The sequence below is a fragment of the Pogoniulus pusillus genome, chromosome 9 (genome assembly GCF_015220805.1).
Source record: "Pogoniulus pusillus isolate bPogPus1 chromosome 9, bPogPus1.pri, whole genome shotgun sequence".
Taxonomy (NCBI): Eukaryota; Metazoa; Chordata; class Aves; order Piciformes; family Lybiidae; genus Pogoniulus; species Pogoniulus pusillus.
This window is the reverse complement of record NC_087272.1, coordinates 29,111,230-29,134,198: the sequence shown is the minus strand read 5'-3', so window position 1 is coordinate 29,134,198 and position 22,969 is coordinate 29,111,230. Positions and strand designations below refer to the sequence as shown.

The 22,969-nt window shown below is 40.2% G+C and overlaps 1 protein-coding gene across 2 annotated transcripts in view; it reads right to left on the bottom strand.

The window, feature by feature from the left end:
• Nucleotides 1–22,969, bottom strand: part of MTMR7 (myotubularin related protein 7) — a 46,287-nt gene that overhangs the window by 9,407 nt on the left and 13,911 nt on the right. For both annotated transcript variants that reach the window (XR_010303449.1, XM_064149065.1), the window contains exons 2-8: nt 18,248–18,370; nt 16,728–16,890; nt 15,357–15,514; nt 13,109–13,237; nt 10,674–10,808; nt 5,480–5,612; nt 1,895–2,004 (exon numbers count right to left, since the gene is read on the bottom strand). Coding sequence is in view for 1 of the 2 variants with exons in the window: in XM_064149065.1 (XP_064005135.1) it covers nt 1,895–2,004; nt 5,480–5,612; nt 10,674–10,808; nt 13,109–13,237; nt 15,357–15,514; nt 16,728–16,890; nt 18,248–18,370 (951 nt within the window). In the remaining variant the exon portion in view is untranslated. The remainder of the gene's footprint in view (nt 1–1,894; nt 2,005–5,479; nt 5,613–10,673; nt 10,809–13,108; nt 13,238–15,356; nt 15,515–16,727; nt 16,891–18,247; nt 18,371–22,969) is intronic.

The window sequence follows — 22,969 nt, the reverse complement described above, 5'->3', positions numbered from 1 at the left end:
AAGCAGGAAGAAAGGCAATGGTACAAGAGGAGCAGTGAGACAGCACAATATAGACAATATTCATTTGGCAACTGGGGAAACTTGTTAATTTTTTGCCCTGACACAGAGTTCTTGAATTATGTTGAATGTTGCTCCTTTCAGTTAAAAGTCTTCATTTCATCCCATCCCATGCACTATGGGGACTGCAGCAGCATCTGTTTATGCTCCACTACAGGAGGATGTGGGATCTGTTTCAGTTAAAATACATCAATCTGTCAGAGCAAACAACTACCTAAAGCAGATTCAGATGCTTTAGTTAACACTTTAAGTCATCTATCAGCAACAAAACAGCCACACTTGCAACATGGCTGAAAATTCCTCATTTTGATGACAATGTCAATAATGGAGGTGTATACTCCCAGTGCTAGAACTCCTGTGGTTATCATTACAGCACCCTGCATTGCTGATGAAATACTTCTGAAGGTTTGTGAAGAAGCCTGTGGTGGTGGTAAATATCTAATAAGCAGGACTGCAGCAGCAACAACAATGCAAATAATTTGGGAGAGAGGATCCCATTTCATACATTAAAATATAGAGATCATACTGAGTTCTCCAAAGTTCGATGTTGCATTATTTTTAGAACTTGAGAGTCTCTTTAAGTTCTGAAGGGTTTGGCCTTTGTCATTTCTAGAGAACCACATTTAGAAAGTAGAGAAATAAAATAGGTTAGGAAAGATACTGCTTAGATAAACAAACATTGAAGTTGAGTTTGGGATTAATAGGGAATGTGCAATAATAATAAATTATCTTTATATATCTCAAGAGACATGTAAATTCTACCAAAATAGAACCCCTGTGGGCAGTAGACCAACAACTGAGAACTGGGAACCATACAAATAAGAACAAGTCAAAATGCATGACTAAGGAGGCATGAAGCTAGCAAGCATCTTGACAAAGGATAAAGTTTGGGGCAGTATTTTAAGACTAGCCACTGGGGGAAGGTTGGCAAGAACTGATGTAAACGACTTGATTTCAATAAGCTAATGAAAGTTAGTAGAGCAGGGAAAAAATAGCAACATGCATTTATCCCACTGCTGCTGCTGAGCTGAGAAACTACAGCTGCCTGCTGAGCAAGAAGCAGCAAAACCAGAGAAGCAAGCAGCTACTGATGAGGAAAGCCCATGAAATTTTATCCATATGGTTGTGTGTAGAAGGCCATGTGAATAAAAGAGCCTATAAGAAATTGTAATAGTAATCTCAAAAATGGGAATTGGTAGAGCACAAGAAAGGGGCTAAGTTAAAACTACTATTGGTAGATATCAAATATCAGTATTACTGTGGTTGCGATTAGGATAAATAATTTCTTACAATTGTTTTCTGAAACAGTTTTCAAGTATTAAGAGAAGTTGCTGGTGAATTTGGCAATGGTAATACACACAGCTTAGATGAATTTATCTGGTCATCATATAGCTCAGAGGGATAACACACTACCTAATATTCCTATATTACAACTACCATGAAAAGAAACAGTCCTCAAACAGAAATCTCCAGCAAAGAAAATGTCCAGAAACCAGTGGAGGGGGCAAGGGGAACAGGGAAAGGAACAGTGGCAGTCACTGCTGAGGAGTAAAGTAATGACATTCAAATACCTGGCATAACAAGATACAGGCTAGTGGAGTCTTTTGTACATTTGAATTCTTGAATGCAAGGAACACGAGCTGTTTCAGTATGTTATCAAAATGTCCACGTGGCAGCACTTAAGAATCATCTCTCCTCTTCTAGGAAACATTGCATCATGACATTTTTTTTCAGATAAAACATCACTGAAGATGCCAGAAGTAACCCACAGGCAAATTTAGTCCTCACTTTCTGTATCTGGTTAGCCCAAGTTTTGTTCTCAATTGACACATTTTACCTTTGCAATAAAAATGCCAGCATCCATAATGGCTTTGATATGCTTCAGCCAGCCAGAATTTTCTAGGCCCCACAGAAAATCACTCATGGAAGGCGACTTCAGCTCACAAACTGCAAAATAAGCTGCATCTTACATGTCCAGTAATTACAGTCCCTTAAGCTTTCAATGACTGTTCAACTGAAGAGTTATCTCTTCAGATCAGATCTCTCCCTAACAAAACTCTTGAAAGGAACAGCAACTTCCCAATCAAACCACCACAGAAAAAAGCATATATTTAAGAAACAAGGCGAGACCAAACTTCACCCAACATGTCAATTTAAATTAAAAAGAGAAGCTGTTAGGAAGCCCATTGCAAAGTTTACCAAGAACACCTTCTGTGCAGCACAGATTTTCCAAAACTGTGTGGCAAGTGAAGTCTTCAAACCCCTGAGAATGGGCCTTGTATTTAATGATGAGGACTTGGGCACGGGAAGCATGGTTTCTGCTGCAGGCAAACAGAAACCCAGCTGGCACCACAATCTCCTACTCCCAACCACATTTGCTGATGAAGCTCTGTAAGAGCAGTCCCACCAAACCCAGCAGCACCACAGGTGATGACATTTGAGTTAAAGTCAACAGTCCTCCATCCCTAAATGAAACTTTTCTAAAACCTAACTTGTAACCTTACTAAAACATATTTGTAATCAGAAAGTGAGAATCATAGAGAATCACAGAATCAACCAGGTTGGAAGAGACCTCTAAGATCATCCAGTCCAACCTATCATGCAGCCCTATCCAATCAACCAGACCATGGCACTAAGAGTGTCCTCCTTCTGGGATGGCAGAATTGAATTCTGCTCTTGTGCCCAGAGCAGCTGCAGAGAGCAGAGACTCTCAGTAGGGGTCCTCCCTCCACCACCCTTTTATTAGAAAGATTGTGGATTGCAGCTGCGAAGCTCTTCAGTGAAACAGCTGCAAGTCAGGAGTAACTCAGTATTCTGATGGTGAGGAAAAGCCATAATTCATCAAGGAAAATGGTTTCCTGAAAAATTTCCAAGCTCTATGTCATCTTTAAAGGAAAAAAAAATCTTCTGTTTTTCACAATATGAAGTTTCTATCCTTATGTATCTGTCTGGTTTTTAATATTATAGACTTTGTAACCTCAGAAGAAAAAAAAAGGTCAATCAGAATCTATTTCATACACCTCAATCCAGCAGCAAACAAGTTAACAGCATTTGATGCAATTAGTATGCAAAAATAAATTTGATCCATGTAGAGTAGACCTACTGCCTTCTAAGGAAAAAGAAACCAGAAAAATCATTGAAAGAATACAGTGAAAAAGGCCATGGTTTTGACTGACTTACTGTACAATCTGAAAATTAATTATGTGTTAGTAGGTCTCTTGTCCTCTGGATATCTTCTAAAAGACTTATTTAATTACCACCATTACAACCAGTAACGATTTTGTTTTTCTCTTCAGTGTAATTGGAATTTAGTTTTACAAGCCAGACTTTACAGCACATCTGCACATATCTGACTATCTGAACTCCATTTAATGCAGAGGCAAAATAGCCTAATGTATCCATACAAAGTCTTGCAATCTTTGTACATAGGGCCTCTTCCAGATGGTTTTAAAAGTCATTTTGGAGGGACATTTATAAAAACACATAGATAGCAGCACTGAAAGCAAACAGCTTTTCACATGATTAATGCTCCCGTGCAGATGGAAGCATGACCAATTAGTAGACGAATTCTGGCTAAAGCTGTTGCCTCTGTTTACAAAAGCCCAAGGTAAGGCTGAAATAGTGCTTTGCTCCTTCCCACTACCAAATTAGAGTCAATATTTACCAACCACTTCACTGAGCAAAGTCCAGAATGTCCTAAAGGCATACACTGTATATTTCACACAATTTTGGCTACTGATCTGGACATTAATACTGAGTTTGATTATTAATTCAAGAGACTCATTCTAAGGGGGAAAAGAGTTTTCATGTCAGCAGAAAAAGCATCAAAATCTTGGGAAAATGACCTGTGCGTGACTGTGGAAAATAAAAAGGCCCTGGGCAGAGCTCACAGCAATTCAGTGATGCTCCTTTTCCCAGGAAGGCAAGAAGAAACAGGACACAGGGTGAAAATAGCCTCCTCCACCAGCAAAAGTACCAAGGGAGATGCTGAACCAGTTTCCCCATTTCTGGCAGGACAGCAATAAGGTTTCAACACAGCATATATAAAGCCTACCCAAAAAAAAAAAAAAAAAGGCAAATGTTTTGAGCATGTGGCTCGTTTTAAAACAGATGCTAAGAACTTCTGCCCTGCAGGCAGCCTGAAGATTGCCTTGTTACATGTTAGTTTGGACCGTGGGCTTGAACCGTCAACTTCTGGCACAAAATTAATACACAGCACTGTCCCGTGCAGCCAAGCTGTTTGTTTACTATTTTATCTTTGTTAGGCTTCAGATGAGCAAATAAAAGGACAGGTTTATTCACTTGGCCTCTTTCTTAGTCAAACAAGGCTTTGTAGTGAACTAAAAATCCTTCTGCTTTCTTTCCTCAGACCAAGGAATTAAGTAAAAATAAGTTATGAATACAGTGACCTTTTTTCCGGCTCCACACTTTAGTAAAGGTTCTCATAAATTGCTTGTATTTGAAAACAGGGCACAGGTCTCCTGTCAGGGAAAATATAAGCCCTTCTTAGACCTCCAGTAGTCACATTTGTGTATAGATGACAGGATACAGATGAAGATTACGTAAAAGAGCACGGGCAGAGGGTTGAGTCAAGAACAGCTAGATCAAGATGATCCAGGAGGTAACAGAATGTGTTGATGATACACATGAAGCAAGTACTGAGACTCTTTGGAATGCAGTGAGCACTATTTGCTTGTTAAAAATCAACAAGGGTCAAGGATGGCTTATTTATTCTTACCCTTTTCCCAGAAGGCCTCTAAACAGTAATGTACCCCCCAAAAAACCCTAAGTGGCAGTATAGATGTGTTTATTTGTGCACTGGTAAGTATCTATAAACCAACTATTATTAATTTTCATATTTATAAAGCAATTGCTATTAACTTCCATGGGATTACAAAGGTGCTGAATGCTTACACCTGCTGACTGTGAGTTTCATAGATAAACCTGATGTGGCATGCTCTATACAGGGCATGAGTAAGTTTCAGTTGAAATACACAGTCTAAAATGCATGACTACCTCAGTGGCTACACACAAAAATTAAACCTTAGGTTTCCTGAGCTTAAAAAAAATTCCCTGTATCATCCACTAGCATCAAAGTTATCTACAAGTGACTTTTTTCATTATATTCCCAAGCTGCAAAAGAAGAAGTATTGAAGTCAAAATAATTTTGTCATTAAAGTAAGTGGTATCTGGATTTCACCCATGAAACAAGGTGTTTGCACAGTTAGGAAATCACCACTAGCTGCAATGACACTCCATTGCACAAACCCCATGACCTAGCAGGCAGTTGTGTGCAGCTGCAAAAGGTAAAGTTCTCTTTTCATACATTCTTTCACTGCTGCTGAATTCAGAGAAGTTAACCTGATTTGTGTGACAGAAGGATCAAATCGTTCCTCTAGATTTCAATAAAGAAGAATATTACCTTCAAGCATTTTCTGCAGACTGTTTCTCATGACATGGATGTTCTCAATGCCTATGAACTGAAACTTGATGTTGGAGTAGTTGTCTTCATTTTCATATCCCTTCCCTGCTGCTCTGTTCGCCATTGCATTGAGCTGAGGGGGAAAAAGGGGGCAAAATTGGAGGAAAACCAGTAGCAGACAGATTCTTTTTGAAACAAAGCTTGTGATCTACTGCAATAAATCAGAAGTCAGGGGTGAATGAGAAGCATTTATCACAGTGTCAACACAATCAGAGATCTGTTTACAAGCCCGTTGCAGAGTGTTGGGTTGCTGAGGCTCTGTCCTCTATTTCACAGAATCACAGAATGTCAGGAGCTGGAAGGGACCTTGAAAAAGCATCTAGTGCAACCCCCCTGCCAGAGCAGGATCACCTATATCAGATCACACAGGAACGAATCCAGGTGGGTTTTGAATATCTCCAGAGAGGGAGACTTCACAACCCGCCCCAGGCAGCCTGTTCCAGTGTCCTGTCGCCCTCACAGTGAAAAGATTCCTCCTCATGCTGACATGAAACTCCCTATGCCTCCACTTCCACCCACTGCCCCTCGTGCAGCCATTGGGCATCACTGAGCAGAGCCTGGCTCCATCCTCCCGGCACTCAACCCCTGACACACTCAAACACCTCCCAGTCTCCTCTTCTCCAAGCTAAGGAGCCCCAGCTCCCTCATGCTCTCGCACACTTGGAGTGAAACTTCATTAGCGAGGTCAGAAAAAAAATCAACCCACAGCTCATGTCAGGCTCCCCTGCAAGAGCACAAAGGTTTTAATTTGTATTTGAAAGGCTATTCTGATTTTATTTCTGATGAGAATTGTGTTTGCTAGCAGACTATATATACCCAGGAGGTGGCAGTGTCTTATCTGCCACGCCACTGCTTCAAAGCATGTGTACACTGTGCTGTCGGCTCTAGTTGCTGCCTTTTACTGCTCAAATCATCCAAAAGTTAATACGGATTGCTTCTTTGAAGCTTGGACGAATGAAGAGAGAGTTGGAGTAGTTTTTTCCTAAGTTTGTCGTATCTTGGCTCTTGTTAAGGGCACAAAATATTTGAATTGGCCAAATTGGCACAGATATTTTCATCTGCAATGCAGTGCTATCATATATTTTGCTGTGCTTCAGAAAAGAAAACAAAGAAGACATTAATCTGGAAACTAGAGTGTTTTTCTTTGAGTCTTTTACCTGTTTACTGGCATGGGAAAGTCACCAAATGCTTCTTTAATTCAGTTTTCCCAAGTGGAAAATTAAGGGTTTTCAAAAGCTTATTTCCCCCTCTTTTGAGATTCCTGGGGAAAAGAAAACTCTCTGCCAAGCCCCTTTTGCCAATTTTTTATTTGGAGGCTGAAAACTACAGCTGATAGAAATTAACAAACTACTTCTGCATTTTTCTTACTTTTTATTTTTTTTTCCCTCTAAAATCTCACTGTACAGTAGGAAGAAATTGCCTTTTTGATAGGGTCTCTGCTCTTCTATGAAGTGAACACAGTAAGTCTGGGAAGCCAAGAAACATGGATGCTACAGAGGTAACAGAGCAGCCTATGTTGCAGAGCCTCCACACCTCCTAGCACAACTAACAGCTTCTGCTCAGGAAACATTTGAGAATCAAATACAATGGATACTGCACATCCAAAGTAGAGGGCACTAGCAAAGCTTCTGGAAACATCAGTTGGACAAACTGCATTGGACAGAAAGTGGCTCATCTTCATTGCAGTGAGAGCCCATGCTCATCAAAAATCAGAACAAAGTTACCTCTCAGGCATTGCCTAGGGTACAAGAGGTAACACAGATGACTCCATTTCAGTCTATTTCCCTGTATCTCAGGCAGTATTATTGATTTGCTGCTTCCACAGTCACTTCTGAAATTCACAGTAATATTCCTCAGTACTTGCATAATGGTACCATGGGATACACAGGAATGTGTCCCTTCCTGATCTCTTCCATTCTAAACACACATACTCCAGATATTTAATTTAGAGCCAAATGCATACAAATGAGCAGGACTCGTTATCTACTGCCAACTTACCTCCAACTAAGAACAGCAAGTCAAGCTTTTGGCTTTTTTACATACTACATCAAGACAGATTTTCATGGACCAAATTTAACCATTTAACTTTCACAGGAACGTGCTAAAGACTAAAAAGTTTGTTATGCCATTATAATTATATTTTAGATGCTTAACAAATCAGGTAGATGAGATCAGGTTTTTATTATTTTATTCTGCCCAATTTAATATGTAAAGATAGGGGATTTTTCTCCATCTTCATACTTTCTAGCACATCCATTCTCATGAGCAGAACTTAGCAGCAGGAATACGTAGGTGCATTTGTGGACCACCATTAGGAACTGAAGCATTGCAGGGATTTTGTTGTACAACCAAAGGAACTGCACTCTAAGATCACAGAATCATAGAATCAGTCAGGGTTGGAAGGGACCACAAGGATCACCTAGTTCCAACCCCCCTGCCATGGGCAGGGACACCCTATACTAGATCAGGCTGGCCAGAGCCCCATCCAGCCTGGCCTTAAACACCTCCAGGGGCAGGGCCTCAACCACCTCCCTGGGCAACCCATTCCAGGCTCTCACCACTCTCATGCTCAACAACTTCCTCCTCACCTCCAGTCTGAATCTCCCCACCTCCAGATTTGCTCCATTCCCCCTAGTCCTCTCACTCCCTGAGAGCCTATAAAGTCCCTCCCCAGCTTTTCTGTAGGCCCCCTTCAGATAGTGGAAGGCCACAAGAAGGTCACCTGGGAGCCTCCTTCTCTCCAGACTTAACAGCCGCAACTCTTTCAGTCTGCCCTCATAGCAGAGCTGCTCCAGCCCTCTGAGCATCCCAGTGGCCTTTCTTCTCTGGAGATGCTCCAGCATCTCCACATCCCTCTTGTCCCAGGGGCTCCAGAACTGGATGCAGTACTCCAGGCCGGGTCTCAGCAGAGTGGAGCAGAAGGGGAGAATTACCTCCCTGGCCCTGCTTGCCACACTTCTCCTGATGCAGCCCAGGCTCTGGTTGACCCTCTGGGCTGCAAGTGCACACTGCTGGCTCCTGTTGAGCTTCTTGTCCACCAGCACCTCCAAGTCCCTCTCCTCAGGGCTGCTCTCCAGACAGCCACTGCCCAGCCTGTATTTGTGCTTGGGATTGCCTCGACCCAGATGCAGGACCTTGCATTTGGTCTTGTTGAACCTCGTGAGGTTGGCTTGTGCCCACCACTCCAGCCTGTCCAGGTCCCTCTGGATGTCATCCCTTCTCTCCAGCATGTCTGCTACACCACACAGCCAGGAATCTAGTCCAAAAAATCCAACATTTTTCCTTTTCTCAGGTCTTGTGTAAAGCTTCTTTCAACTTGTAGTAAGCAATTCAGGAAAAAGTACAGACGAAACAATCTTCTTGTCTATCAACCAGCAGTCTGCTGATGTTTTGACTACCAATGAACAATAAAATGCAAAAAAAAAAGCCCCAAAAACCCAGCCTGTGAACAATAAGTCCTTTAAGGACAGAGTCCTTAGCATGACTTGCTAGAAAGATATAAATTATCTGCTGAATCCTAATCTTTCCCTTTTGAAGTAGACATCAGTGTTCTAGTATAAACAAACTGAAGCAGACTCCTTCTTCAGCAGCATACAACTTCAGGAAGAAAGATCTGTACACTGAGCCTAAGCCACCACAAACCCCTGAGACCCTAAATGAGAAATATCTCGTCCCTAACTGACCTAATCCTCAGTACAATAAATGCTATTAACTGTCTCTGCAGCAGACCAGTTTTATCACAGAAATCCTTTCTTAAAAGACAATCTGAAATAGCCCTTTTTAAAAGGAAATAAATATAAGGTTAAATTTGCAAAGCTTTCTGACATTTATTTTAAATATTTTCAGCTGCCAAACTTTGCAGCTGCCACAGTATTTACTAACAAGTTTTCCACATCACCTACCAGAATTCCATCTGTTGCACTGAAAGTAGTTGTTGTAAAGCTCTCTAAATTGTGCTTGTCCTTGCTTAATCTGAGGGAACATGAGGATACAACCTCTAAAGCGATCATACTCCACTTGCCAGGTTTTCTGTCATCTTCTTTAATGTGGAGGATAAACAAGTCTTTTCTGGTTGTAAAGAATTACAGGACTTATTTTATTTACTCATAAAGACTAAGTTTATATTAGCTCCTTCTGTGGAAGAAAATAATGAAGACAGACAGTAGCCTAAGTAAAGTTCTGCATATGATCAGCCTAATACCTTTGCCTGAAGTGGAAACAAACCCAATCTTTTGTTTTGAAGATTATCCAGCATAATCAGGGACAGCACATGAAGAGGAATGCTGAAGTGTCTATCAATATTCATAACCTTCACAAGGAAACAGTTCTGATGAGAGAAGCAGCAGGTAGATTTTTAGCTTCTCAGAGCAGTGGGAAATCTTCCACTAGACTTGGTATCTCACATATTTGTTAAAGGTTTCCTGAGGAATATTAGGAATGGCTTGCACTTACACCTATCACTTCCTACCTGTTCCAAGTTCAGATATCCATTGGGAGGTGCAAAACTGCAACAAGGCACTATTTGGCACCTGTGGTCACAGAAGCTTTACTACATCAGTCCACTCTTGCACCCCAGAGAGAGAAGTAGGAACCTGTATACACAAATTTCTTTACATCAAAACTGTTTTTTACAGAGATGCTCTATGAAAACACTCTTTGTCTGCTAACTGGCTCCTAAAGGAGCCAGTGCTGCTGGAAATATGCTATTGATCATGGTTGAGCAAGCCAGTTTGAATCTCTCCACTTAAAGTCCAGACCTTTACAGAAGACATCTCACCAAAGTCCTTTACCAGAAACGTTTACAGCATGGGATCTTCTTGTTGATATCTTGCAAAACATTATTAACAACCAAGTCAGTAGGTTGTTAGTAAGAAGTCCCACCAGTGAGCAATCTCCTTTATTAGGGGAGAACAAAAAAAGACAAAAGCTCAGTATAAAGAAAAGTACTCTCTAAGATATAAAAATGTGAGCAAGGCTCATAGTTAGATTCCCCTAGTAAATCCTGATTTACCTGTGGGGTTACACAACTGCAACTAAGATCAGAATTCTGGTCAGTCACTTTGGCTGTGCATCTTCCCTAATGTATTCAGCTCAGATTCAGTCTTGCTATGTGCAAGAGATTTAATGTACTTACTTTGGGCCGAGTGTCAACAACATATATGAAATCGCTTCCTGGATTTGATTTTCTAATGGCTTGGAGCATCTGTTCATCCTCAAGGCATCGAGCACTAAAGCCAGATAAAGGCTGGCTGCTTCTGCATATGGAGGCCTGCAGAGAAAGGAAATGAACCCCCCTCAATGTAGTTATTAAGCAGAAATGATTTAGCATCCAGAAGCATTTACAAAAGCACCTCATTAGATGTTTGCATAGGTATTCAGTTATGTGGGAAGGGCAGAATTACATGTTAATGTAATTTTTAAAAGGCAAGGAAATATTAAAATGATACAACTCCACTGGTCCTAGTATTTTCTTTAATCCAGGTTTTAGAAGTACTTTAAATATCGCATTTCCCTAATGTGGCGTAACTCCTGAAAGGTGGTCTCTAGAGGATGAAATGAATACAACACTGCAATCACAAGACCATAAAGAATGGAGCCTTTTGCACTGTCACTTGTGCTTTACCAACTATGATACTCACCTTACTACCAATGCATGATTTATTAAACATCCTGACACCATCAGTCCAGGAAACAAAAATGCATAGCGTGAAGCTAGACCAGTGATGGTGGTGTATTTTTAGCACTGCCTCTGGAGAAAGACCTTGCTAATGGGAAGTGGGCCAGGCAGCCTGACTCCTGGAGTGCATTTATTAATCTGTGCTGCTGAAGAATGTGAGAGAGTTCCTCCACAGACACATCAGGATCAGATCTCCAGATGAATTGAGCAAGAAGGAACAGTAAGTGAAATGAATGACTCAGGAGTGGGTTTTATTTCCACCAGGCAGAGAACAGCTAGACCTGTAGAGGGCATGGGGCTAATACATGCACTTCCTAAGCACTGGACATAACCATGAAGAGAATCTGCCTGATGAAGGTCATGAGCTGTGCAGACTGCCATAGGATTGTTTGTCACTGTGAGAAAGGATATGCTCTTTTTCAGAGAAGTCTTTGAACTATCAGTAGCTGGTCAGTAAAACATGGATCTTTAAAACAAATACCCTGAGTTGTGTGAGAGTTCACACTTAGTTAATAGCTTTTGCAAACAGATTATTAGTTGTCTATAGAGTCTTGCCTGCTGATCAGTGAATTCTTCAGTGATTTAATATATACTTGTAGCTCCTTTGCATGAAGCAAAAGGTACATATGAGTATGTCCACAGTCTCCTATTTTAATAGAAAAAAGACATTTTTCTCTCCTTCAACCATAGTGTGCTATACACAAGGCAGATGTAGACCTCAAGAGCTGTGGATGAAAGTTGGGATTCAGGAAAAGTATGGGCTGGAGCACATTACATTATATCATCCCAGGGGTCCAAAGGACTAAGGTATGTCCCAGCACCAGTATGAAGGAATGGCTTTTCCATCAAACCAAACTTGGTGTTTAGCCTTGTCTCAAGGAACTGCTGCACTACCAGTACTGCAAAACTAGGAAGAGAAGCTGACCTAGTGACCACTAGCTGACCATAAGCTGATCTAAGTGACCCAATGATACTATAAGTAGTAATCATTACCCATGACATCCATGAAAAGATCACCCCCTGCAGATCCAGGACAATTGCTTAGGATAAGCACATATGTCTATAAAATGTATTGGGCTATGATTAAGTGCAGGGCAAGTGATGAGGTTATTTCACAGGATGAACAGAGTTTTATCTTACCATATTCAGATAGAGCCTGTAAGATGCAGAGTAAGATGTCACATCCTTGTTGAATTTTTAAGTACTAAAGAGCTATGGGAAAGTTGTGAATATGAAAGATTGAATGAGTGACACTCACCTCCCCTGCACACAGGAGACTTTTTAACCTGCTGTTACCATAGTTGTTCAATATCTGCCATCACAAATCTTAACCCCACTCCTCCCCATTACTGTATTAGCTGGCAACTCATGCCAACTCTCAAACTCACTTGCTCCTACAGGCAAAACCAGACTCTTCAATAACCCATGATTCAGACATATTTCAGTAGCTTTTTCATCTATCCTCTTGGGTTTATTCACAGATCTTTTGTTGAGAGGCTACTCCTGCTTCTCTAATTGTTGCAAGTGCAGTTTTTCTCCTCCCTAACTTGCTCTCAGTCTCAGATGTTGAATTGCTCTTTCTTCCAGTCACCTGCTAAAATTTTCCTGCCACTAGACTTTGCTCTTCTGCCACCCACGTTTCAGGACTTCTTGTACTCCTTCATTTCTTTGTGAAGAAGAGATTGCTTTTTTTTTCTTTTTTTGGCCTATCTGGATGATGAAGCAGGGATTAGATGACTGCATTAAGTGCCTGTTAATGAACTAACTAATTCCAGTGTGTGCCCGTATGTACAAACTCTCTAACCAGACTACACTAACCATCATTATTTTTTGCTCCTTGTCAGAAGAATTATGAAAGCAAGGCCACTTCAATGCTACAAAATCACACTTACATTGTTATCCTTGCAGTAGTAGGAAAGAGCTGGGAAACGCCTTCGGCTTCGGAATTTAGAGCTCCCTACTATGATGTGTGCAGTCGCAGACTTCGGCACATACACTTCTGTAGGGTAGGAGTCGCACACCTGTGAAAGGAAACTGCTTACTTGGGCTACAAAATATATCTGTAACATTATTTGGTCTACAAAAAAAAAATCGTAACACCAAAGAACTCTAATCTCTACCAGAGTTGTAAACACACCACTGACATTTCTCAAACCAGTCTTTTGAAGCAGGACAGTATTAATTCTATCTTAGAGATGGCAAAATTGAAACAGAATGGTTGAAAAGCTGACGTTAATTCATGACTCATTGAAAACAGACAGGTACAACATACATTTATACCAGAAAAGAGTCAACATTATATACTGCAAGGTCATATTTCAACTGCAGTTTCCTCTGTAGCAGAGTTTGGAAGTAAGGATGGGATGTAAGGATGGTTGAAGGTCTCTTAATTATAATGGCAGGAGACTATAGAGACAAATATTCCAGCAAATCTAGTTTGTTGGGTTTTTTTAATTACAAACCCAAGGACTTGAGGAAAATAAATTAATCTGTATGAAATAAGGGTACCAAGAGGCAAGCAGCTCTGACAATGCCTATTTCTGAAGAAAACCAAATGAGTTCACAAAAAAAATGCAGAATTTCCTCTGGAGACAAGTGGGGTCCTGGACTAACTTCCTTCTCCTGACACAGTGTGCAATTCTGGCTGGAGTCAAAAGGATATCTCCCTGTGACTTTCTGGATGGCTAAAGGAATTAGGAAGCCCAGAAATAAGTTGGTTTCTGAGAGAGTCAGAGATAGGTGAAGGAGAAAGAAAAGGAAGGGCTTGTGGTTACAGATGCTGCTGTGGTGAGATGGGTTCGATTCATGATGCCATTTTACCTACACTTTATCTTAAAAGAGGGCAAATATTTTTCCATTTGTTTTAACAAAAAGAAAACAAACACTGATAGTACATTTATTCTTCATCAATAATTTCACAGGCTTTCCTTAACATGGATATGTTCCAGCAAGAGAACCAATGGCATTCATGAACAAACTCCCTTCAAAAACACTTTGGTTATTATTTCTCACAATTAATTAATGTTCTAAGGACTTCAACCACACCAGAATGAACAATGCAGGACAGCAGGCAACTAAGAATATATATCACCTGTCAAATGACAGTGAAAACCACCCACAGTCAATCACAGCAGCTTCAAAAGGACTGTGAGGACAGTCATCAAGAAAAAAAACTGCCAAACTCACTACTTCAAGTACTTCTTTTTTTCCTTCAGATGACTGTGTAGTGATTTTATACAACCCCAGGAAAGTGCTCATTCAGATACATAATATCAGGTGTGATTTAAACTTCTCTCCTGACATTTAAAGCATTGTGGAGATGTTTTCTGAGTCTCATTTCCACATGTGTTAAATGAAGACACATCCTTTCTGGGGTGTATTAGAAGGGGTGTGGATAAGTAGGTCGAGAGAGGTTCTCCTGCCCCTCTACTCTGCCCTGGCAAGGCCACATCTGGAGTACTATGTCCAGTTCTGGGACCCCCAGTTCAAGAAGGACTGCTTGAGAGAGTCCAGCACAGAGCCACAAAAATGATTAACAGAATGGAGCATCTCTGTTATGAGGAGAGACTGAGGGAGCTGGGGCTCTTTAGCTTGGAGGAGACTGAGAGGTGACCTCATCAATGTTTATAAATATATAAAGGGTGAGTGCCATAAGGATGGAGCCAGGCTCTGCTTAGTGATGCCTGATGACAGAACAAGGGGCAATGGGTGGAAGCTGAGGCATAGGGAGTTTCATATAAACATGAGGAGGAATTTTTTCACTGTGAGGGTGACAGAACAGTGAAAACCAGAACAGGCTGCCCAGGGTGGTGTTCTGGAGTCTCCCTCTTTGGAAATATTCAAAACCCACCTGGACATGTTCCTGTGTGATCTGGTCTAGGTGATCCTGCTCTGGCAGGGAGGCTGGACTGGGTGATCTTTCACGGTCCCTTGCAGCCCCTGACATTCTGTGGTTCTGTGATTCTCCCACTTTCTATGTGCCTTTTTATGTGCAAGAGTGGAAGAACTGCACCCTACTACACATGTGCACAGAACTGAGCACAAAGGGATCCTGCACCTAAGTGCTATGGTAGTCCTCAGTCAGACTGCTGGATTTACTTTAAAAAACAGTCTCTCTAACAGAAAAAAAACACAACTCACTCCATAGTCTCTGTTTACATCACTAATTTGCCAGTAGTTGTTTGGAATACCCATTCGATTGTATTCTTCATTGAGGTCCACAAGCTTCCAGCCTTGTTCTCGTTCTTCTTTGTCCAGTTTTGGGTTGAATGAGAAACAATACAGCTCTTCATATTTCACTGGAAAAAAGGGAAAAAAAAGGAAAAAAAGGAAAATAAAACCTAAATAGTAAACCACTTCAGATTTCTCATCCTGAAAACCACTTCAGATTTCTCATCCTGAAATCACACTTCAAAACCAGAACTTGGTATTGTCCTTTATGTAGTTTCTTTTAAAATAATAAGCTTTACTATGCAAAAGCACATATCCTGCCTTACAGAAAGTCTTTATTTTTGATTATGTCTTCTACAGGTTTAATTTAAGTAATATTTGCTTTTAAAATTGTCATTACTTCACTTGCAAACACACACATAAATGTATGAACATCAGTAAAGAAAACCTCATGTTAACTTTGTTGGGAAAGTATTGAAAGTCAACAAACTCATGTGTAAGGAGAAAGAAAAGGAAGATTTGCACATTGTCTGACAGTTCAAACTCTTTCTTCTCTATTCTCTAATTTCAAACATCTGTCATGGTGCAGATCAGGAAGAGAGTCTGGTTTATTCCTCATCTGCTAACATACAGTTTTAGTAGCATCATCCATAAATTCAATCTGAGATCTTTGTAATAAAGTGCTTTTAGTAGCAATCTGAGCTCTTGTTTTCATTGTTTGGTTGACAGAAGCATGTGGATTTTCTTTCCCACTGCACCTGCTGTTCACAAGCCCATTGACAGCCTTTAAGAATCCACCTACTAAAATATATCCAGGTTATTTATGACTGAAGTCTGCCACAACATTACAACTTATCTATAGGTGGTAACAAAAATTTTCTAGTATTCATAGTCAGTGCCTTAAAGCTCAGTTTTCACCTCTTTGCCTGTACTTATCACCTTTCACAGTTATTTCGTCGTAAGCAGCTATAGTCCTGCTATTACAGCTGTAAGAACTGTTTATGGTCAACTTGTTTCACTGAATGGCTAAAAGGTCAAATTAGCTGACAGCTTGATCTTATTAAAATGCTATTAACAACTAACAAGTATAAAATCAAACACAAATTTGCTCCTCCAATGTAAGTAGGACATCAGATAGTATAGACTAGATTAATCCAGTACACAACATGGGCTTCATTCAGGTTCCCCTATAATAGAATGGATGGAGAAATCATAGTACATCTTTAATGAAGTTTTTTTTCTTTAACCTGCAAAGGACAAAGATGTACAACTACATTTCTCCCATTACAGTCTTCCTCTTCAGGATGAGGATTAACTTTTGTGCCAGTTTTCTTCCCATACCTGGCCGTGCCAGACGTATCAGAGATATGTAAACATCATGGCAGTCTCGTTCCTGAGGGATGACCAACTGGATGACCTGGAAGTTCTTGCAGCGGATCAGCAATGGGCAGCCAGTGGCAGTGGTGGCCTGCTTCTCAACAGAGGAAATTTGACTATGGAGGATCTGTGAGAGAATTCAAAATGGTTATGCCAAGTGAATCGAGTTTATAGGTAGAAAAATAAACATTCATAATGATGTGCCAGGGCAGGCACAGTAGCTTCCACTAATGTTTCAGAAAACCCCCACACTCATCCTCTTGTAGTTTGGTTTGTATCTCCAGCTCCAGGTTCCTCAGCAGCACCTGATACATAACTTACAGGCAAATAATCACTTCTGGAGTGTTTCAACTGCTCAGACATTAGCCTGGTCATGCTAGTCAAAGCTTTCTATTAGTTTGCTTTAGTGTAAGTTAGTAGTTCTCAGAAAGGAGCTTGTTTCATCAGTGAAAGCATGAGATAGCTTTAGATATGGTTAAAATGTTGGGCCTCCTCACTGGCAGGATGACAGCCCTAATAGAATTTTCAACATTGCATCGGATGAGATGAAACATTATGATAAAAATCAAGAGAGTAATAGAGGGAACAAAAGAGGGTGGAGTTAATAATTAGGACAAAAATGGACAAAGAATTAATAATTAAGCTACATAAAAGACTCTCAAACTACATAATTAAAAATATTACACTACTAGAAGAAGAAAAAACTGATAAAAGTCTACTGAGGAAACTGAGGTTGTTCAGGCTGGAGAAAATAAAGCTGAGGGGAGACCTTCTCACTCTCTACCACTACCTGAGAGAAGACTGGAGCCAGGTGAGTAGGTCTGTTCTCCCAAGTGAAAAGTAGTAGGATGAGAGGAAATGACCTCAAGTTACACCAGGAGATTTTAGATTGGATATTAGAGGAAATTTCTTCACTGAAAGGGTTATCATACATTGGAACAGACTCCCCAGGGAGGTAGCTGAATCCCCATTCCTGGAGGTGTTTAAAAGCAGAGATGTGGTGCCAAGGGACACAGTTTAGTAGCAGAGTTACATAATGGTTGGACTCCACAATTCTAAAGGTCTTTTCCAGCCAAAACAATTCCATGATTCTAAAACAGCAAAATCACTGATCCAGCACAAGCAGTTAGGGAAAGAGGCAAGAGCTGCCTGAGCCAAGGTAATAATTCACATGGAAAGTGAACTCTGCAGTTCTTCCTGAATGATAGGAGCAATGCTGTAGCTTACAGCAGCTGTTTCTCAGTCAAACACATCTGGTGTTCATACAGTGAAGATCCTTCCACTCCTCTTACTGTGTTGCAATATACAGAATCCATTCAAAAATCACCAGGCTGGGATTTCACATGCTTTGAAGTTATAAGAGCATCCATATGAACTTATTTCCTGCATTCAAACTGTTGTGCAAGCTGTTTTCAAATCACCATCAATAAAGTGCCATGCTTTTACAACTAACTGGAAAACACCAAAACAATAAAAATTCATACCCAGGTTTCTTTATGAGTTTCAGAATCATTCTCCACAAATATAACATGGGTAGCTGTTAAATACAAAGTTCCCAGTGCAGATTTCCTTGAAGACAAACGATCAAGCAACCGAACATTTTCCACCTATGCAAAGAAATGGCAGAAGGGAAAAGAAAAGGAAATCATTAGGATATGACATAGTCCGCCACAGTGAGATCTCAACATCCACATTCTTTTCAATTTCAAGGTATGTTCTTTCCAGTATCATAAGAAATTATTATCAGAAGTGTAAAACTGTACAAGAAAATAACGATTATCTTATGTGATCTAATCCCAGATCTACCTTAAAGTTCATTTTTGTCCCTCCTGTGGTACCTCCGTATCCAAATATCTGCTGGCAAAGAATTCCAAAGGCAGTTTGTCACTTGAGCTCTTTGCTGTTATCTTACCTTACCAAAACACTGTGATAGCAAGGCAGGGCCTGGCCTTCTGATAAACCCCAGCTCCATGTTGTCCATTCAAGCCATTCCAAACTTACCAATGATACATAGGAAGCTAATTATTTTAAGTGATAGTGGTAGAGTGTCGTTCTTCAGCAGGCCCCACTTGGGCTCTGCTGTTCGTTCCTGTGCTTCTATTAAGTTTGACAAAAGTGGTCACATTAGAATTTTTTGCCTTCAGACACTCTTCAGTGGGAACCAAGGATTTCACATCCACTGCTCTGCCTCACTGGACACAAAATGGGCATTCTCTCTTTGCTACGCCACTGACAAGAGGCAATTCCATAATGATCAAATCTCAGATCTGAGGCTTGTACACCATTAATATTTTGTGTATTAGACAATGTGCCACAGGCATTTGTCTAATGCAATATGGTATTTCTGACTGAGAAACTAGAACAATTGAAAAATAGGCTAAAATCTGGCTTGAGCAGTTAATGACTGACTACCATGGGTTTCCTACTACAAACATTTTAGTCATTTTTAAAGCAAACTCAATCCATACCTAGTTGAAACAAGAGAAAATAAAGGATGTTGACAGCTGATAATATTGGAATCGTATGCTGGAATGTTGGAAGCATGTGCTTTTTGTGCAAGCAGCAGCAGAGATCTATGAACACTGGACAGTGTTGCAAAAGAGCTTCAACACATTGGCTAATCTCTACAACCTCTCTTCAACTCTTCATTCAAAACTTAATATTTGCTTTATTCTGTTGTGGTAGGCCTGACAGGCTGAAATGGGCTTATACTTGTATTGGTTTGCCCAGGCATGTTTTTTAGCTCTCTCTCTCCTTCTGTTCTGGGGAGAAGTAATTGCAGGAAAGCGGACAAAGAACCTGGAGCCACTGAGGACTCTGCCTTGCCCAGACTTGGTTACATCCTGTGGTAAACAAGGTACTCACACTTAGCTTTCATCTGCCTTGTGCAAGGTCTATGCTTTTCCCAAATTTGGGTAAAGCAAGCCTATGGTTTCACCTAATATGGTCAAGCTTGGCTAACTGCCATTCTGATTGGCTATTCTGTGTCCAAAGGCCCATTAATCTCAGACTACACTGATAAGAAGAGATACACAGGTAAACACAATGTGCTCTGCCATTGTATTCGTGCCTGCTGTTACCTTCTGCTATTGCTTACTGCCTCAGTGCATGCTGAATTGCCTGGAAACTGCCTGCCTCGAGTTTACCAGGAACAGGCTCTAAATGCCTCCACACGATCGGTCTGCACAGCCAGCGTGACATCGTGCCAAGACTGCACATTGCAGAACATCCTGCCTACACCTGGAAGTCTCCCGCCAAGACGGGAAGTCCTGGAGATACACAGATCATCCAGAGGACCAGGTCAGAGATTGTCTTCCTCCTTTCCCAGCACTCTGTGAAGCCTGGAAAGAATCAGAAGCCTCAGTGGCTGACAAGTAACAGAATTCCCTGAAAGAGTTTGGGTACTGTTTGAAACAGCAGCTAGCCCTGCGAGTTGGGAAATAGTATTTTGGGAGTAAATACTTAAAGCCTCTTGTAATTAACTAGTGCCTTCTGCCATAAGTAGAAAAGCGATCCTCGAGCCCATCTAATGGACAAGCAGTATATTGACCACAAGAACTTTCTTTTCCAGTTCAATTAATGCTTATATATTTTTGCAAGTTATTTCTAGATCCTATGCTATTATCTGTATACAGTTTCCATGACTGTGCAAAGAACCTATTATTAAAAACTAGTGGTGAGGGTGGTGTTTTGAATATTAATTATGAATATTAATATACTTATTTACAATTAATTATAATAGCAAATACTAGTATTAATATTATAATTCATAGAATCATAGAATCAACCAGGTTGGAAGAGACCTCCAAGATCATGTAGGCCAACTTAGCACCCAGCCCTAGCCAGTCAACTAGATCATGGCACTAAGTGCCTCATCCAGTCTTTTCTTGAACACCTCCAGGGATGGTGACTCCACCACCTCCCTGGGCAGCCCATTCAATGGCAAATCACTCTCTCTGTGAAGAACTTCCTCCTAATTAATATTAATGTTATCCTCAATTCTGAATATGAATTTTGAAAATATAATTTCACAATTAACTAATTACTTCTTCATAATACATATACTTGTTTATTTTTAGTATTTGGAGCTGATAACTATTGCACAGTTATGCTACCACTAAAATCAAAAGGGACTGGATTTGCATTTGAAATACAGAAGCTGACTTCAGTGTTGTTTTGAGAAAACGGAAGATGGTGGAAATAGAAAAAACACCAACAGAACCAAATCCAACAAACAGCCAAATTTAAAGATGACCTTATCACTTTTGCAGTGAAATGAATGCAAATTTGCATCAACTTCCTGAAAAAGAGAATTGTGTGCAACAAGTACAAATCAGAAAGACTAAGAGGATCGGCAGAATCATTTCTAAGAATGCAGAGATTCCACATTAGACTGACAGACAGTTTCTAAAACGCTCTCAGATGGGATGATAGCCATTTATTCCCAAAATTTTGCAGAAACCATTCCACTGAAATCACACCAGAAACAGAATGATGCCTGCACCTAAGAACTGCATGTTTATAGTGTGTATTCCAAACACATGGTGCTGTTTTAAAAATAGGAACAAAGAAATTCTTAAAACCAAAGGAAGCCACTTTGGTAGCAAAATGCTTAAAATCAATTAGTAAAATCAAGTACTCTCCCTCAAGGCCAGTTATAATCTGCTTTAAACGAAAATAAAACAGCTAGAAAGCACGGATAAAATCTTTTCCCAGGACCATCTACTTCAGAGGTCACATATTGGGGTAAGGAGGAATGGCAGAAACACAGCGTTAACCCAGTAAGTATTCAGAAGTAAGCAAAAGTGGAGAAATAAAGGAGCAGGGATAATACAAAAGAAAAATTACAAACCCAGTAAGTATTCAGAAGTAAGCAAAAGTGGAGAAATAAAGGAGCAGGGATAATACAAAAGAAAAATTACAAACCCAGTAAGTATTCAGAAGTAAGCAAAAGTGGAGAAATAAGGAGCAGGGATAATACAAAAGAAAAATTACAAACCCAGTAAGTATTCAGAAGTAAGCAAAAGTGGAGAAATAAAGGAGCAGGGATAATACAAAAGGAAAAATTACATGCAAGCTATGCCCCTTTTTTATAAATTTTATGATTTGGAAAGAAGCTTAGGAAGCTTCAACCAACTTCTCAGATTAGGTGTCACAATTACCACCTCCATTTTTTTCACACCTTTTAAGCATGACATCACAATTATTGGCTTGACAGCTTTGTACTTCAGTTCTTTCAACTTGCATGGATACCCTTTGGTCTTTACTCTTTGTTGTTGGCAGATTCCTAAGAAGCCTCTTCTAATAATGTTTTTACTGGCAACAAATCTTCTTCACCCAGAAATAGGCCAGAATGGGCATGTCACTAAACACCTTCTCTACTTCGATCCTTTACTAGTTCTGCAGATTTTCTGTCAAGTTTTTACCTACTTAAAGTCAGCTTGCAAATGTAGTAGGAGTTCTGTACTTAAACAATCTTCATGACTCCTATAAACATTTTAGAAGTTTGCTTGCATTCTTTTTAAACAGTTTGCACATTTTTATGTAGTTTCCTCTTCAAAGTTAAACATTATCATGGGAGATTTCCCTCCCTCCCCACCACTTTTTTTTTTTGCTATTTTAAGGCTACTGCATGTAAGTGTGTTAATTACTGCAACACAGAGCTGTCTTTTGAATCAGATCTTTCTATCACTGTCTAAGACCAGGGCCCAGAATTATTTATAATTACTTTTTAAAACAACTATTTATTTTTAAGATAATCAAATAACCTCTCCATAGGCAAGCATTTAAAAAACCTAAAACTGTACACAGAATCACCACTCCCACATTTACTGGTCTCAGTCTGGTAAATGATGTCTCCTACTGTTATTGCCTTTCAGAATCACAGAATATATCTGGTTGGAAGAGACTTCAAAGATTATCCAGGAACTAAAGAGTCAACACTAAACCATGTCCCATTGCCTTCTTCATGCCCCGTTCAATCATGTAAGGTTGCCACTGGCCATGCCACTATTTAGGTAAGAGATGTAGGTACTACAATCTTAGTACTGTACTGCAGTCCTGTGGTGCCACAGTTCCACTAGTTCTGTTGAAGCTCATCATTTCAATCTGTAGGGACTCTTTGCTTTTGCAATAGAGTTAATCTGTGAGATTTTACTCCATCAACTTCAAGACAAAAAAAAATCTGCTCTTTGACAGGCGTGACT